This window comes from Corvus hawaiiensis, chromosome 10, assembly GCF_020740725.1.
Source record: "Corvus hawaiiensis isolate bCorHaw1 chromosome 10, bCorHaw1.pri.cur, whole genome shotgun sequence".
Taxonomy (NCBI): Eukaryota; Metazoa; Chordata; class Aves; order Passeriformes; family Corvidae; genus Corvus; species Corvus hawaiiensis.
The window spans coordinates 13,908,438-13,925,456 of record NC_063222.1 but is presented as its reverse complement, the minus strand read 5'-3'; the positions used below and the strand labels follow the sequence as shown (position 1 = coordinate 13,925,456).

The window sequence follows — 17,019 nt, the reverse complement described above, 5'->3', positions numbered from 1 at the left end:
CAGATGTACAGCTGGGCTGGGTTGATTTGTTCTGCTACAAGTCAGTGGCTGGGTAGGGTGTTGTGAGATAAATAGAAATCCCTGGTTTGTTAAAAGTGGGCAGAGTGTAAATCCCTACAGGTCACCCCTAGGAAGGGATGCACTGTGTTTCCTATGGGAAGAGAAGACATTCCTTGGTTTCTTTTGCTCTCTGCCCTCTATCACTTTCACTCAAATGCCAAGCTAAGACGAGCACATTTTCCTAGTGGTGGAGTACTGACTAATAGCCATAAATATTATCCATCATACTTATGAGTTGAATCATTTGCTGGTTATGTTCCTTTAACTCTGGGGAACAATTGCAATTATAAGAATGGGTCAGGGCAATACCTCACCACTTTGGTTGAGTGTGCAAGGGTATAGAGAATTCTCTTTGCAGCCAAAATAGTGTCAGCAAGTTATAAATTCTGGAAAGGGAATTCTGAAATGCATCACCTATGGAAGAACAGTCAGGGAACTACAAGAAGCCACAGGAAAGCATGTCCAGCCAACGAGGGAGTATGTAACACTCTGCCCTGCCTCCATTCATTCCCCAGTCTAAGCCTTGTTCTCGTGGTAACCTCTGAAACTGTTGGTGAAGGTTGCTTTCTCACATTAGATGTTGTAGCCTTTCTAATCACACTGGAAGTTAAACAGTTACTCACCTGTTTTGCTGCTCCTGATAGCAAACCCATTAAGGGAACAGCTGCATTAGAGACAAGAGCTCCTGGCCTGATTGTTCAGCTGCACAGGGCGTGCTGTGTGCACAAGATTCCAAGTTAAGATTTCAGTGGCACTTCACCTCCAGGGTTTAACACAGGCAGGAAAATGAGGTAAAGATACACCAAGAGAGCTCAGTGGTGCTTAACTTCAGAGTAACTTTACCAAGACATGTCTCACGAGGAGGCTTGAGCAAATCAGTTTGCACCGGAGGACTGAAAGTTCAGACTGATCTTGGGCTTTGCTCACTGATGGACATAGTACTGATTGCTTCAAATTTTAATCTCCACACTATAAAGCAGACATGATTATCTCTGATTAATACAAGTCATCACTTTGCAGGGGAGTGGCTAATATTTCCTGGAAATCCCTGGAAAATACATGAAGCTTTCAAAATGTTCCTAGCTCATTGATGATGCAGCTACATGTCTTCCAACAAGGATGCTGGCTAAGGATCAATCAGCTGATTGCTGGATCAGAAATTAAGCTGCATTCCAAAGACACTTTTGTGTAAAAGGATTGTGGTTTCAAGCATATTAATTTATTATAATTAATCACTTTAATCAAAACAGGTTGAAAAAACAGTCATAAAACATGTTTTTAATTTGTCAAAAAACTGCAAATCAAATCATTATTGTCCCTTGTCCCTAATATGTTATAGTATAGTCTCAATATAGACTTAGAATAAAAAAATCATTGAGGTAGGAAAAGATTTCCAAGGCCATCAAGTCCAATCATCAACCGAATACCATCTGCCACATCTACTCATTTATTGAGCACTTCCAGGGGTTGTGATTCCACCACTTCCCTGGGAGCTGTTCCATCCATGATTATAGACTCACTTTAGAAGCAAAGCAAAACAGTAGAGTAAAAGTAAAGTATGGCAATGGAGGTGTCCAAATCAACTGAAAGGGGGAAAAAAAATCAATCAGAGGAGTGTTACGTGAATGCCAACAATGTTTACTAAAAAGAGCATTATAGGACTAAAGGCAAAGAGGTGACTGAAGTCACTGTATCCAAATGAAGCACCATCACTGGGATCTTGACATTCTACTGCTTTTCTGCTGGCCTATGTATCTTGTAAACCAGGTACAAGCAGACCTACAGCCAGCACTGGAACTACAAATCTCCTGTCTCTTACAGATACATGATACTGTCTTACAGGACTCTTCCATCAGCTGTCTCTTGACAAGAAAATAAATAATGCTCTGCAAATTCTGCTTCAGCAACAGAATGATTTCTCCCGAGTTTCTTGTTAAAAGCACATGCCAGGAACTGCGGCTACTGTTGTTATCTTTCTGTGAGAGAAGGAGAGCAGCTGGGAAGAGATGACGGTGCACTACCAACACGCAAACTGCGTCGATCTGGTTTGGGAGGGGTCCCACTCCAGATATCCAGCACCCATAGTGTACTTGGGAGAAGCAGCCCTCTAGCTTCATTGGGAGCTGCAGCACAAAATGAAATGGTTTGGTGCCTTTATCTTAAACCCTCCACAGTCACGCTGGACATGTGTGTGCTCTGGGGCTTTGGTTATGCTATTTGTGTGAGTGTTTAAAATCAAAGAGAGCTGGACTTGCTTCTATAGCACACAGCCTATACTAATTTATCTCTGGTTAATGCCTACTATTTTCTATTATCAAACATTGGACTGTTTATAGATGATGAGTTTATACTTCTAGGAAGAAAAGTACACGCACAAATGTCAGGTTATAATGGCTCTTATAATTCAGACTCTTAATTTATAAAATATTTGATAGTATTTCTAGGCTGAGGAAAACCCTACTTATAGCAAAATGTCCTAGATTGTTAGCAAGGCAGAACTACCACAAAACATAAGGAAACACAAGGATAATTCTCATCCTTTTGAAATGAGCAGCCTAATTGACAGCTGTCGTGATTCATTCAGAAACTCTACTTAGGGAAAAACTACCTTTAAGGCACTGCAAGAGGTCAGATATTTCTACACAAATGATTGGCAGAAAGAAAGACTGAGAGAAACGTTATCTCTCAGAAAGGTTACCACTAGTACCAGATTCTAATCAGTCTTTGCATCTGTGCTGCGCAGGAGGAATCTGTTTTCTCAGCACACCACAATCACAGTGCTTACAGGAAAATTTCATACCAGAATGGGGGTTTTACTATCTTCTAAGGTGTAGAGCTGGTTGTCTGATATGAGATAATGTATTTGATGGCTAGTCCTTTGAGAGTAAACTGAAAATTCTTTTTAACTAATGCATGGCTTTCAGGTCTGGCACTCTTCAAAAATACACAAGAGACCTTTGCCTAAAGAACCCAGTAAAGCCCAAATTCTTGGTTAGCATTAAATAGGCTGCATGCATGAAGCACATTTATCCATTTAAGTGGAGACTGACCATAAAAGTTAGCTCTGATGGGCAATGTCACACGGTTCCCCTTCTGCAGCTGGACAAAAAAAAAAAAAAATCCCTAATTTCCAACCTCCTTGAACTCCTGCAAGTTCAGACTCAGTAGTGATAAAGACTGAGGCTTCAGGTACTGCTTCGTAGGAAACAGCACAGGTGACCAACTAACAAGGGTCAATAGAAAAATTGAGAAGATGCTCCTTTTGATAACAAGAGTCTGAAAATCAAATAGCATTTGGGAAGATTTAGTTGTACTGGAATAGCATTAGAATAGTTTTGCCCATATTTTAGTCAGTTTTGCTTAAAGTAAATACTTTGGAAATGAATAATGTCAGGGAAAGACCTTGCTCTTGTCTTCTTGCATTTCACCCAGATTTTTCCTTTTTTTTTCTCCTTTTTTTTTTTTTGAGACAAGGCCTGTAGAAAAAAATCTTCATTTTGCAGCTGTTCAAAAACACAGAAATGCCCCTATTGTTTTTCTTTTTGAGAGAAGAAAAGGATAAAAACATAAAAAGGTTGTAAGCGCAGTTTTTAAAAGAATGGCTTATGCAATATTTATCTTGTGGTTATTAAGAACAGATACTGGCAATTGTAACCTATATTGGAAACAAAATAAGCCAGTCTTCTACACTTCTAAAAGTCCAAAAGCTGAGGTCTCTAGACATTAGTTATCATTACAGCTCCAGCCTAATACCCTGAAAAGAAGCAGCCCCTCATTCTTGTCCTGTGCTTTCCCTTATAAGCTCCAGTTTTCCCTCCCGAGGCACTGATGAGCTCCAGCAGTGTCACGGACGTGCTGGCTGAGCCCTGTGTTCCTGATTGCAGAGCCAGAGCATCTCTGCTGAGCCCCTGGGTCTGTTACAAACAGCCTGCCCTCGTTCAGCAATTGCCTTTTTTTCTCTAATTGAATATGCACCACATCCATAGTGCTTGTAATAATTATTACCTTTAAAATGGATTGCAATTGACAGGAAGTGTATAATGAATTCCAGTTCTCTGCACAGCTATTTTCTGTGTTTAGCAGTAAAAGCTGAAGATTGGAAATGTGCCAGGTGCATTGTTTGACCAGATGTATCATAAGATCTTATGGAACCCTGTAGAACAGTGTAATGCTATAAAGAAAGCTAAAGCTGCTTACTGTATGGGCTTAACAAGAAAAATCATAACAACACAAGAAAATCTTGATTTCTGCAAAAGGAATTATACTAACATGTCTTTCAATCTGAAATTCTTAACAAAATCCCTCATTATCTGACTGATGTTCCTGATTACTTAACCGTGCTAAAAGAATGTTAATCTGCAGTCTCTTTACATGCAACTTCCCTTAAATTTATGTGAAAATGCTGTAGTTGTTTCCTCTCTTTCAGCTGTGAGCTACATGATGGATGGTAAACAGCTAGGAAACATTGCTATGAGTAAACCGATAATGGTAGACTTTATAACTCTGGTGTATCAGTAATTACCTGCATAATTTATGGTTTATATCATACATTAGCTGCTGTTCTATCCATAATACTGAAAATATTCGGTGTCCATATACAGGAATCTTGTTAGAATATTCAGCTCTATACTTCATTCTATAGTTTCCATTTCTCTCTGTCTTTGTACACCTGCATTAGCGATTCCTTAACTGAGAATGTGCAAATGTGCTCTGGCCTCATTAATTCCCATCAAGCATGTGTCCCTTTGTCATCAGCATTTTATGAGGAATATCATATTCTAGTATCTTAAACACACACACACACAGAGAGAATCATAAAAATGTACTTTGGACCTAGGAAGAAGAGAAATTCTCTTGAAAAACAAAGAAAAAAACATTTTCCTTCCTTTTGCTTAAGCACAGAAACTGGAAAATAACATGCTCAAATGTAATTCATACCCTGAAGTAACCCAGAACTATAATGAAGCAGTATTTCTACAGAGAAGCTCATCTTGTTGAAAAATGATGTCATTTTTGATGCTGGTAGGCTAAGGAACATAATACCATATGCAAACTAGTTTCCAAATGGCTTCATTAAAGTTTTTACAATCTGTTTAAACATTAAACATTTTCTTTAAATATTAATAAAGATCTTAGATTGTTAAGGGTGTAGGTTACTCTTTACAGCACAGAATCAGATGCCAGCAGTTAGCTAACATATACCAAATGGAATGATAACCGATAGGCCGAAATCTCTTTGGCATATGGAGAAATGTGTAAGGAACTTCCGAAGTGAGACTCATGCCATAGTTTCTCTGAAACTGCCCTGAGTCACAAATGAGGCTCTGATATGTCTTTCTCTGTGCAGCAGAGTCAAACTGCTTGGGGCTGTGTGAGCTGCTGCAGAAGCCAAACGCTGCCTTGTAGAACTCTGCAGATTGTTACTGTCCCTCTTCCCACAAGAGGTTTGAAGAGCGACCTCTGAAATATTTCTCCCTACTTCAGGTAGCTAGCACTTATCTCTAGTTTTTAAGTCTGAAACCATGCAAATACCCAGCCCTGTGCCCCACGTGTGGAAATCTAGTTTTGTGAAGTGAATTCCCTCTAGGTAGGTAGCCTGTGAAATCAAGCCCATCCTAATTATTGCCACCCTCCTCATCACAGCAACTATGGAATGCATAAAGAGAAAAAGAAAACCAGAATCAGTCTAGTCCTGGGCTAGGAACATATTGTCGCATCATCAACATGTAGTGCTGAAACAGCAGAGTGCACTTTAACATCCCATACTTGGAGTAAATATGGTTAACTTTAGTTCGAAGTATGGTTTATAAAAATCTCATGTTTTGTAAAAGTAGAGAATTATTACAATTCTTTCAAACATGTAGTCAGTCACAACTCCCTCACGTGAGAATTTGTGACAAGGATAAAAAATAAAGGTAGGATTCTTCCTTTAAGTCTTTCTTAATTTTTCATACAGGTAAACTAATTTAGTAGAGTTTTATATAATGAACCAAAGCCCCTTGACTTTAATGACATCTGGCTTATTCTATAAATGAGCAAGTTCTAAATATATGTAATAAGAGAGGTAAAACCACTCAGTCTTTTACTTAAAATATAGTTATGTCCTATGGTAATGATTTCCTCTGACTTGATAACACTAACACTTTAGATTATTTTAGTACCGGATTTATCAATAAATTCTTCAGTTATGGAATAAATCTCTAGAAAAAAAAGTCTATTTTGTATTTCTGTGCATAGTACATTATACTGCTAAATTGGAATGCAGTAAAATTATTCAGCACATAGGTTAAAATAGTTTTTAATGTTGAGGATATTAGTAATAGGTTCCTTAATTAGCACCCTGTGTTGCCTTACACTTGCATGAGTGTGTGTCACCGTGTTCATAATTGCTCTTCCTGTGAGGCCTGTGTTTGGAAACACAATTAAGATGCTATTTCTGGCATGGTTGGAGAGGCTACACTGGGATCTTTAGAGAGCATCGAGCGTTCTGCTGCAAATGTGGACTGACCTCACCCAAAGCAGTCTGCATGGTTTGGGAGCTTTGCTAGCTTTTTACTTCATAGTTTTTTAAACAGCAATGCTTTTGCTCACCCAGAGAGCTTTGGGACAGTGGCAGGCCTTAAGGAATCGGAACTGGTTTGTGATTCCTGACAACACCAAACTGCTGCTGACTAACATCCATTCTTGCAGTCTGAAATACATTTTGGATGTTTCTCCTTTTTAACTTAGATGATTTTTGCACGACTGCTGATTCCTCACAGTTCTCTTTCAAGGGTTATTACCTGCAAAATTCCTTATCAGCTATAAGAACTGCACAAAAGCTTTGGTCAAAACTTGTAGAAGTATGTAGGTAACACTAGAATTCTCACACAATAAGCTGCAAGAAGAAAATAAATACATGTAAATAAGGCATTATAATAGTCTAAAGCACTTGCCAGCATCCTGTCTTTTTAGTGACTGCACAGCTGTGTTTCCATTACATGATTAATGGATTTCCTACCTTCCAAAGAGGCATTTGTACCAAATGGTAGCACAGTGCAAGACATACTAAACAGCTGACTATCGCTCATCTCTTTCTCATGGTACCGTCTGTGCACATAATTAAGGGCTAAAAAGCCCTTTGTCAAAATTTTTCACACTAAATGTCTAAATCATGACTAGGATTCAAATAAGTGCCCTATCTTTGCACATATTTTCATACCTATATACTTTAATTAACCTACAGTAATCAAATAGGATGCAAGTTTGAGGATCTTTTTCAAGCTTTTGACTTTTAATTCTGCTTCAGTCACACCTATTAGGGGGGGTATTGACCACTCTATGCCTCCAGTGAACCTGAGAAGAGTTAGGAGTGTTTGAAAATTCCAAGTAGACATTCAGCATCCTCAGAAGTACCCACTCATTTAGTAACTAATACTTTTCTTGAAAAAACATTTTTCTGAGGTGCCTGATCATATGTTCCTAGTTCACCCACCTTCTGCTTTCCCACGGAATCTTACAGAAGGTATTTTTAAGATGCATTAGTAACTTTTCACTACAGATTCTTAATCTTATATGTAAAATAGTCCCCCAAGCTCTCAGATTTAAGTACAGTTGAAGATGTATCTTAGTGTAGAATTTTTAATTTCTGCTTATTTTGCTGTGTCTTTTCTTTTTTCCCTTTGGTGATATCAGTAAAACATCACCAGTGAGGCCACAAGTAATTTAGTAGACCTGAAAACACTGGAAATCTTTGCAATACTTTTTCCAGCAGTTCAGCAGCTTCTATTCTGTTTCATCTGGAGTCAAATTATGTCTCATTTATCACATCTCCATAGAGCACACTAGATTACAGCTTTAAGTGTAAAGGACTGTTAGATGAGAAAAGTCATGTACTCTAATACTTAGGAAAAAAGTGTGACACAGAGCACATAGCTGCTACTCACCTTTCTCAGTCTTTCTGTCCAAATGAATCATCAATTCTTGAACAGCAGCCTACATCAGGAGGCAGGGAAGCTGTTTAAAGATGACTGGAGAAATGAAACAGAAGAATTCCCCAAATTCCCACATATAAACATGTAAGAGCAGATCAGTGAACATACTAATTCAGTATCCTGCTTCAGATACTAATACTAGAATTGCAGAGTAATTGCAAATAATTCTGCCCAGTGTAACTCCAGGGTGGCATTCTGCCAAGGTAATGTAGTTAAAAGTTGACTCATCAATAATAGGTCTTCAAGAATAACAAAAGAAGCTTAATATCGTCAGGATCTCATACTACTCAACACTGTTCACAGCAAGAGCAATTGTCCAAGTGAAGATGCTCTGCCTGGGTTAGACAGTGGTAAGGCCTTGTCCCTTCCCCTCCAACCTCTATAAACAAAGCAGTGTATATATGGAAAACCCTGAACAAGTAATTGCAGCACAGAAACTAGATAAGCTGTATAGTAAAAACTCTTTTATCTTAGATTAGGCCCTGAATAAAAATAAAACAACATTGCATCAGAAAGATGCATGTGAATACTGCTACTGTTGTCTGGTTTAAGGTAAAATAGAGTTATTCCTATTTTTAGCTCTACAGCTTTATTTTTCCACAGAATTAGTTTTAAAGACTATGAAGGGAAACATCAATATTGGTAGCTAGGAGCTCCAATATAATTTCTATAGAACAGATGCAAAGGGGGCAAGTATTTGTCCTGTAGTGTCAGATTTGCAGTGAAACTGAAATCTCATAATCAGGAAGAAAAGACATCACAGACTTCAAGAGAACCTTTTGTTTTTATTCCTGATAGGTTAAAGGCCCCCATATAAGTCACTAGTTCCTAATATGTCAAAGACTAACTGAATTTCTTTCCAACATCCAAAACTTGGCAAGGAAGGAAACTGTTTTTAAGAACACACTTCAAGAATTAATATTAGCATATATCCTCTCAGCAAATTGAAATAAAATAAATTGCATTTAGTCCTCCTTAGAAACTGCATTGATTGTAAGAGGTTAGGACTGTAGTAGCAGGTCACAGAAAAATAAAAACACACTTGAGGGGAATGAAAGGAAAAGATGAGAATGATTTTGTGTTTTAATTTTGAAAAATCAGCAGCAGTTCCTCTAATTCTAATATAAATGCAGAAATGCAAAGGATCTATTAGCTCATTGCCATTTTAAAAGTAACTATATTACATTGATAACATTCCTATTTTTCTTTGATCAGAAGAAGAACAGTCATGTTTTATAGCAACTGAGTCTCCTTTGTTATCTCAAATTTGCTTTGGTAAAGCCACAAATTCTTTCTTTCCTCTGTTTATTTTTTAATCACTGTTCTACATAGCCCTTAACTCGCAGTTTATGTCCTCACTTCCACATGATCAGTGATTTGCCACCCCAGAAATAACCTTCCAAGAAAGTATCATTCAAGTTGTTCAGAATATGTCCTTCAGCTTCATTTTCAGTGATGTTATTATTATCTTGAATTTTTTTATTCTTTTTCTTCTACACAGAGTCTATTCCCTAATTTCAGCTTCATAAGAATACTTGCTTAATCCTGGACAGCACAGGCTGTTAACAGCCTCTTCATTTTCCATTACCATCATTGCCTCTATCAGAGAATGGAAGAGGCATCAATGTTCCCAAAAATTTCCAAATTCACCCCAAACACAGTTATTCCAGTACTACCACTATTCGCTGAACAGTCAAAAGTTCTTTATATCCCTTCAAACAATTTTCCAGCTGCACTCTGTTATGCCCCATCTGGAGCAGAACCCTTTCTTAATCCTTGCAGAAAACAGTCCTGCTAAAATAAACTTAGCGAGTTTGAACTGCAGAAATCCCTGAGCACATAATCTTGATACAACAGAGCACTGGGGTACTCCTTCTTTTGTGCCTGCAACATCTCAGTTCAGGAATTTAAGATAAATAAGCACTTTGAAAACGTTTTTTTCTAGTTTCTGAACCAAAGAAGAACTTGGCTGACAAGCTGTAGGAGCAGCAGCACCATCCCCTCTCTTTGGGGGCCACCTTCCGTTCAGCGGTCATTCTGGGGTTATTTTTAGGCACCATTTAAGGTGCTGTATAATAGCAGAAGTCGGTTGTGCTGCAGGAAAAGGAGAGACTGACCTGAAAAGGTTCCCTCTCTTTCAAACAGAGCCATGTTTGAAAAAACACAGCTTTGCAGAAATCCCCTTTCCTAAGCAACTTAGCAAGACTAATGATCTAAAGCTAGATCCAAATTTGGTTGAAAGCAACATTTAATTTAAATTCCAAATTCTTATTTGGCTGTCCAATTTTCAACATTTTTGGTTTAAACTTCTTTTTTTAAACAAAGCCATTCAAGGCCTGTGATAAATTTAATAGTAGGATGTGCCTTTATATCTGAGGCCAACAGATTTGCTTTGCTGGTATCGGTCAGAAGTATATTCTGTGCCAGTATTATCCAGCTTCTCCCAAGCTGAACTTTGGTGATGGGGAGTAGATTATGCCAGAAAGAAGAAGCCATACCATGGAAATGCAAAATATTGCTGGCCTTTCCTTCCCCTTGGTGGTACTGTTTTCTTTTATATCTTTTTCCTTTCCTAGTTCATCCTCAGGCCTTATGAATCCTTTAAACCTCCCAGATCTATAGGGAAATAGAAAGTTATTGTGTGCCTTCGATAAATCTGTTGGGGTGAAATTCATTTAATTCAGTAGCAAAGCCGACTGATAAAAAAGGCCAAAATTTTTCCCCAGGGCATTAAAGATCTTGTAAGAATTTCTCTCTGCTAGAGTGTTTGCAAGTTTAGAGTCAGATATTCTTGCATGTCAAAATTAGCACCATAAACAAGTTTATATTCTGTCATGAATTTGAGTTACTTTTGCTGATCCTTTCATCTAAGCACGTTATTCAGAAATGAGAATTATAACTGTGTGCTGTGTAGATTCATTATAACTGTATAAGATTTCAAGCAAGAGGTTCAAATCCGAACCTTTTTCCAATTTTGAAACCTCTAATCAGAAGAGAAATTAAAAAAAGCAATTAGGCTATAATAAAGGCTTCTATAATCTCAGGAAAATTATGGTAGTTTGAATTCTCAATGCATTTTAATTCAAAAGAGTTAAGGAAAAGCAATCTTCATTAATTATTAATTTATCAATATCCTTGACTTCATGGAATATTTTTGATATCTGGGATCTAATTAAATAGCTTTATTCAAAGATAATAAATTTTATAACCGTCACTTAACATCAACATCCTGGGTTTTTAATAGCTCTGCCACCTTTAGATCTCTCTTAAAAGTATAATCAATTTTACATCCTAGCTTCCCAGCTCCTGTTGGACTGTGGAAACTCTCCCTGTTTTAATGCAAGAATATATCACTGTAGGGTGCACCCCCCAGACAGGTGGCATTTTCCAAGTTTTTAGCAAAATCAGTGCATCTACAGAAGGCCTGCAGGTACTTGCAAGAGGTGGATGACATTCCTGCAGCAGATATTAAATCAAGTGAATGAATGCAATATTGCCATCAATGATTAAAATTCATGAAATTTTGCTGGAAGGAAGTTGTGAGTGTATTTCAGCTTCTACCCAATACCTCCATACTGGTGTTATTCCCTCAAGAGGAAGGAATGCTGTTTGCCATTCTGCTTTTACCCAGTCCTGTCATACTGACTTTATTCCCTTGAGATGGAAAAGGTTCCTTAAAATATCATTATTTGAAAAATCTTACATTTTCCATCTCCCCAGCCACAAGGGGACTGTGGCATAGATTATGTTCATTTTCTCCTTTTGATGCTCCTTTAAGGAATTCTATTTTATTGTAGATGAGATTGATACTTAGTGTGTTCCATCTTCCAGGTGCACTAATTACTTACCTAGAAAATCTCTCTAACACTCAGTGAAAATATAAGTAGTTCTAGAAAATAAATCAAGTTGCAAAAGCCATTCTGGCATAGTTTATTGCTCTAATTGGCTGGAACTTAACTGTGGGGGTGGAGGAAAGGAAGGAGAGGAAAAAAGACCATGTTTTCCTTATCTCACTGAAAAGATAAAACTAATACAGTTTTTATATCATATAAATTGTTTCACTTGAGTTAAAATAAAACATTGGTGTAAGACAAACTCAGCAGTTACAGCAAGGCTTAAGGTGCAGATCGCCTGGATTGATTCCTTCCTCTGCCAGTGAGAGCTGAACTGCAAGTGGCATCTTCCAAAAGAATGTCCCAGCTTAAAATGGAATTTTTGCACATCCCTCCTAGTACTTACAGCAGCTGAGAGTAATAGAAAAGAGGAGCATATTTAGTGAATGATATGTTTTTAAATACATAAATATTATGTCAATTTTAATTTAAATCTTTTGTAATAACCACTACTTACAGAGGAAAGTACCAAAGCAAAGCAAATACCATTTTCAGTAACTCACTGAGCTAAACACCTAAACCAAGTGCCTGGATTAGTTCTGATGTGATGTTTTTGTAATTAATACTCTACTCTGCAATGGGTTGACATTGGTGATTTATTACAGCTCTTACATTAAAAGTATAAGCAGATTTATAGACTTCATGGAGAGTTAGAAATGCCACATTACAAATTAGGGGTTTTAGTTTCATAACAAAAAGATGTCTTATTGCTATGTGTATATTAAAATGGTTTTCTGATATCCTTGGAAAAACTAATGGTGGTGTATAAGCACTTTATGCCAATTTCATTTAGAGTAGAAAGAGATTGGTTGTCTGTGTGGGTGGCAAGGGAAAAGAATTTATGGTTATAGATAAAATGCTTCCAGACACTCAGTATCCAGGACTTTAATCCTAACTTTTTCTTCCCACAAAAGTAATCCCACTTGCAAGTACATATATCCAAAATATTAAAAATTTTTCAGTGGCATTAAAGCAGACCATGGACCACATCATGGACCTGGCTTATGGCCTCTCAGACAGGAGAGGATGTCACCCAGAGGCTACTGTGTATGGTGCAACTCCTTGGGTGACCTAGGAATTTTTAAATTCCCGTTCAAAGCCTATTCCTCCTACTTTTCTACTTCTCATACAAAAGATCTTGACATCTCCTCTTTAAAATAATGACAAACATTTGACTGAAAGGCATGATAGCTTGGGCAAATGCTCCTATGGAAGCTGTTTCTTAACATGGTTTTCAGAAGCTCTCTTTAGAACAAATTGTTTTGCTCTGAAGGGATTTGTGCTGCACAGCACTGACAGTTAAGCGCTACATGGAATCTCTCCATGGGCTCTGTGTTACTGTTGAACAAAACACAGAAGCTGAACACTAAATAAAACACTGTGCTTAACTACACAAAAAAAAGTAAAGTCAGGAGAACAGTGGGTAATCTTTATATTATACTCCCAAGTGTCATGTTCCAGGAAAAGGCATGCAGATATCACTTCTTTTATGAAAATAACTAGTTCTGAAGCAGTTGTTTTGTTTAATTTTTTCTAACTCGTGGAGGGAAATTTGACTAAGTTGCAGTCAGTGAATAAATGTGTCATATGAGAGAGTGATAGACTTTTATAAAGAGAGAGCAAACTATGTGGGAAACACAGAAGATTCTGAATGAAGATAACAAGCTACTTTTACCATTTTAAGGAGCTGAATCTTTGATATGAGACTGTATCACAGTTGTGCCTGGAATAAGAAGGAGTGGAGCCTGCTCTAAATTAGCTATTGAAATAGCACCTGGATTTTTGCTACACAAAGGAAGAAAAGTAGTCTGGATTTAATCTTCTAGCAAGCAAGCAGTGCTCTGATAGAGAAGGATCAAAATACAGAGAAACTAGAGATAAGAGAAAAAAAATAACACAGTTCAGCAAAGACACACATGCACAAAAAAAAAACCACGAACAACTCACAGAGGAAAAAAGAAAAGGATTTGGATTATATTTGCTCTTGTGAAAAAAAAAAAAAAAAATTTATGTCCAGCAATGCAATTCCAGCATTGGATGCATCTGACACAGATGCTGCGGCTACAAAGTGTTACATCCACTGTGAATAGAGGCCAAGGAAACCACCAGGCCTGTGCCCTGTGCTGTGGGACGTGACACATTCACCCAGAGAGCAAAGGAAGAATGTATTGTTCATGTTGAGTTGAAACACCCAGAAAAGAATGAGGGATTTTTTTCTCTTTAACAATCATTTACTCAAATGAGCCTGGAGGTTTGAAGTAAGATGAAGCAGGATGCATGTATTGAGTAAAAGGAGGTAAAGTTACAGGGAAATGAAAAGGATGCACTAAACCGGATTCACAAGAAATCCGTAAAGATTGTATCTTGGTCAGATTGCTGGGAGACAAGGGGTGAGAAGTTTAAAACCAGCTATGCCATGAAAGCACTTCAGGCAAGAGTAAAAGCTTGCATTTAGTAAAATTGCTGAGAAAAAGTACAGAGCAAAAGCAATGATATAGCAAAAATCTGTTTTCCTCCAAAAATGTATGTTAACAGAAGTATTGAAGATACAAGAAAGGAAACTTAGTTTCAGAATCTCTGTTTCTAAAATGTATCAAGAGTACATCTACTTAAAATTTTTTGGAGTCCTGAATGGTACTTTCTAAACGAAAAATGAAATATTATTCAGCTTTAAAACCTATGGAGCACTTTATCTCATCCCAACAATTAAAGTATTCAGTTGTGGCTCCTCATAGCAGTATCCTTCCCTCAAAAGCTTTTAATATATACATATATATCTATTTTATAAGAGAAGTAGATCCTGTCATGGCACTCCTGATACATCTTTCTATTGTTTCAAACAACGCATCAGATGACATTCCCACAAAGACATGGGATCATGTTTGCTTCCAAGTGGAAATGCAAGGATTTATCATCATTTCTATGGGTCACAAGATCCCATACTTTGAAGTTTTTGACAACTGGTTTCTCTTATCTAAATTTAATTCAAATAATTTAAGACTGCTAACCTGCAAGTATTTTTTGTGTTTGTTTTCATGTTGTTCAGTACTGCAGCACAAGATCAGGGCTATGGAATGTGTGCTTGGAATAATTGATGGTGCTGCCATGGGGCCCAAAATATCCTCCCATATACTAATGGGTTTTATGCCACTTTGCCTCTCAAATTTGTCTTAATGATTGTGACAGCTCTTATTTTTCCTTTGTTAAATTTTAGTGACTGTTACTGGATAATTATTTTTGGGACCACAAACATATTACACAAAATACATAAGCCCACTGAGGATGAATAAAACCATAGTAAGATCCATAGTAACGTTCTGGATAGTGATGTATGGCTGGTTGCAGATAGACTGACAAACTTCGGTCCTAACTCTGCATCAGGATTTGTTGGCGTAGAATCCTGAGCTCAAAAGTGACTTCAGAAGTGAAATGCCCCCTTTTTTTCTTTGTGGTTATTTGGCAGCAATGATTGATTTTTTCCAGATGTAGTTAAATAGGAAAATTTGTTTTATTAGTTTTAATGTAATCAGTTGTAAATACAATCAAGAATATACCCTCAAGGCAAATAAATATTTTGGATTTGCTTGTTTTTTCACAGAAGAAATTCTACCCTAATCATGTATTTTAAGCTTATTTTATAATACCTTTAAATGATATTTTAAATAGTTTGGGTTGAAATGAGTTTTGTATTGATGTCCATACAGTGCAATAAGAGTTTCCATCTGCAGGATAATATTCATGGTAGTAAGAAAGACTGTGCTATATTTTAAAGGGACACCTTAAAAGTCCATTAAGGATTTTTTTTCTCTCTCTAGGCATTAGTGTACCCATAACCCAGGACTGCATTATGTACAGCCACTTGTATAACCAGGAGCCATTTCCCAGGCTCACCCCTGTAAACATGAGTGAAACTAAATTCCCCCAGCCTCCTTGCAGTTTGAATTGAAGTTCATATAACTTACTTGCTGTTTATGTATTTTACCAGTTGTCTATGTCAAGCTTACATATACAGAGAAAAACATGCAAGCAACTATGATTTTTAAGGCTAAAAGACACCTTGTTATACTGTATAGCAAATTAGGTGGGTTTAAAATCCACCCTTGAAGTAGCACCAACTTCTATTCCATTCATCTAAACAGTTCTGTGTTCCAAGGGAACCTGGGATATTCAGTACTTTGTTATAGACATGAATCATAATTATGTTCTTTCTCTCTCACTTAAGTTGTTCGAGTTCATGAATTTTTTGGCTGAGAATGTCATCTTCTGTTACATGGGACTCGCACTATTTACATTTCAAAATCACATCTTCAATCCTCTTTTTATATTTGGTGCACTTGTATCCTTTGCTTTAAAGAAGTATGTATCTCTGCACATGTGTGTGTATGTATATATATATATATATATATATAAAGAATGCATGTTCCGTGTGAAAAAAGTCAACAAGCAAACCAATCAGTTCCTGGAATACTAAAAATCAGTATTTTCTCAATTCCAAGTAAAATCATCTGTTACATATATCCTAATCATTGCCCCAATGCATGTAAGCACATGTTCTTTGTATAGTTGCTGTTTTGCTCCTCTGCTACAGGCAAATATCTTTAAACAAGCTGGGGAACTTCTGCCAATGGTTTACAAGTGGGTGGGAAATTGGGATCAGTATTGGGACACATCTGTGGGCACAGATGCAACACAAAACCTTTTTTCCAGTCTGGAGCCAGTGCAGATCCACAAACTGGAGAGCTGCCTCCAGACAGATGTGTGCCATAAGCAGGACTTCCCCACAACTACTTAAATGATATGAAGTCATTAAAAATCACACAGTTCTGCTTTGCTCAAATCTTTCCTTCTTTATACTTGATATCTCTAGCCTATATGGAATTATTTACACCGTCATGTACCTAGAGACTGGTAAAAAAAGCTCTGTGTCTTTAATTCTGCCATGGTTTCCCAACAAATCTTACTCGTACAGTGGTATAGATTCTTTTCACACTGACAATTTATGCAATGAAATTTTTTGGCTCAGAGCAGCAGCCCTCTGCTTATCACTTTTAAATGAACTATAATAGCTTTGAAAGTTGGAACCATACTGTTTA

General features: G+C 37.2%; 1 protein-coding gene across 2 annotated transcripts in view; it reads left to right on the top strand.

The window, feature by feature from the left end:
• Positions 1-17,019, top strand: part of SLC9A9 (solute carrier family 9 member A9) — a 179,476-nt gene that overhangs the window by 83,434 nt on the left and 79,023 nt on the right. Inside the window, exon 10 of one of the 2 annotated variants that reach the window (XM_048314654.1) lies at positions 16,149-16,262. The exons of the other annotated variant lie outside the window; for it this stretch is intronic. Coding sequence (XP_048170611.1) covers positions 16,149-16,262 — 114 coding nt within the window. The remainder of the gene's footprint in view (positions 1-16,148; positions 16,263-17,019) is intronic. 2 annotated transcript variants of the gene reach the window in all.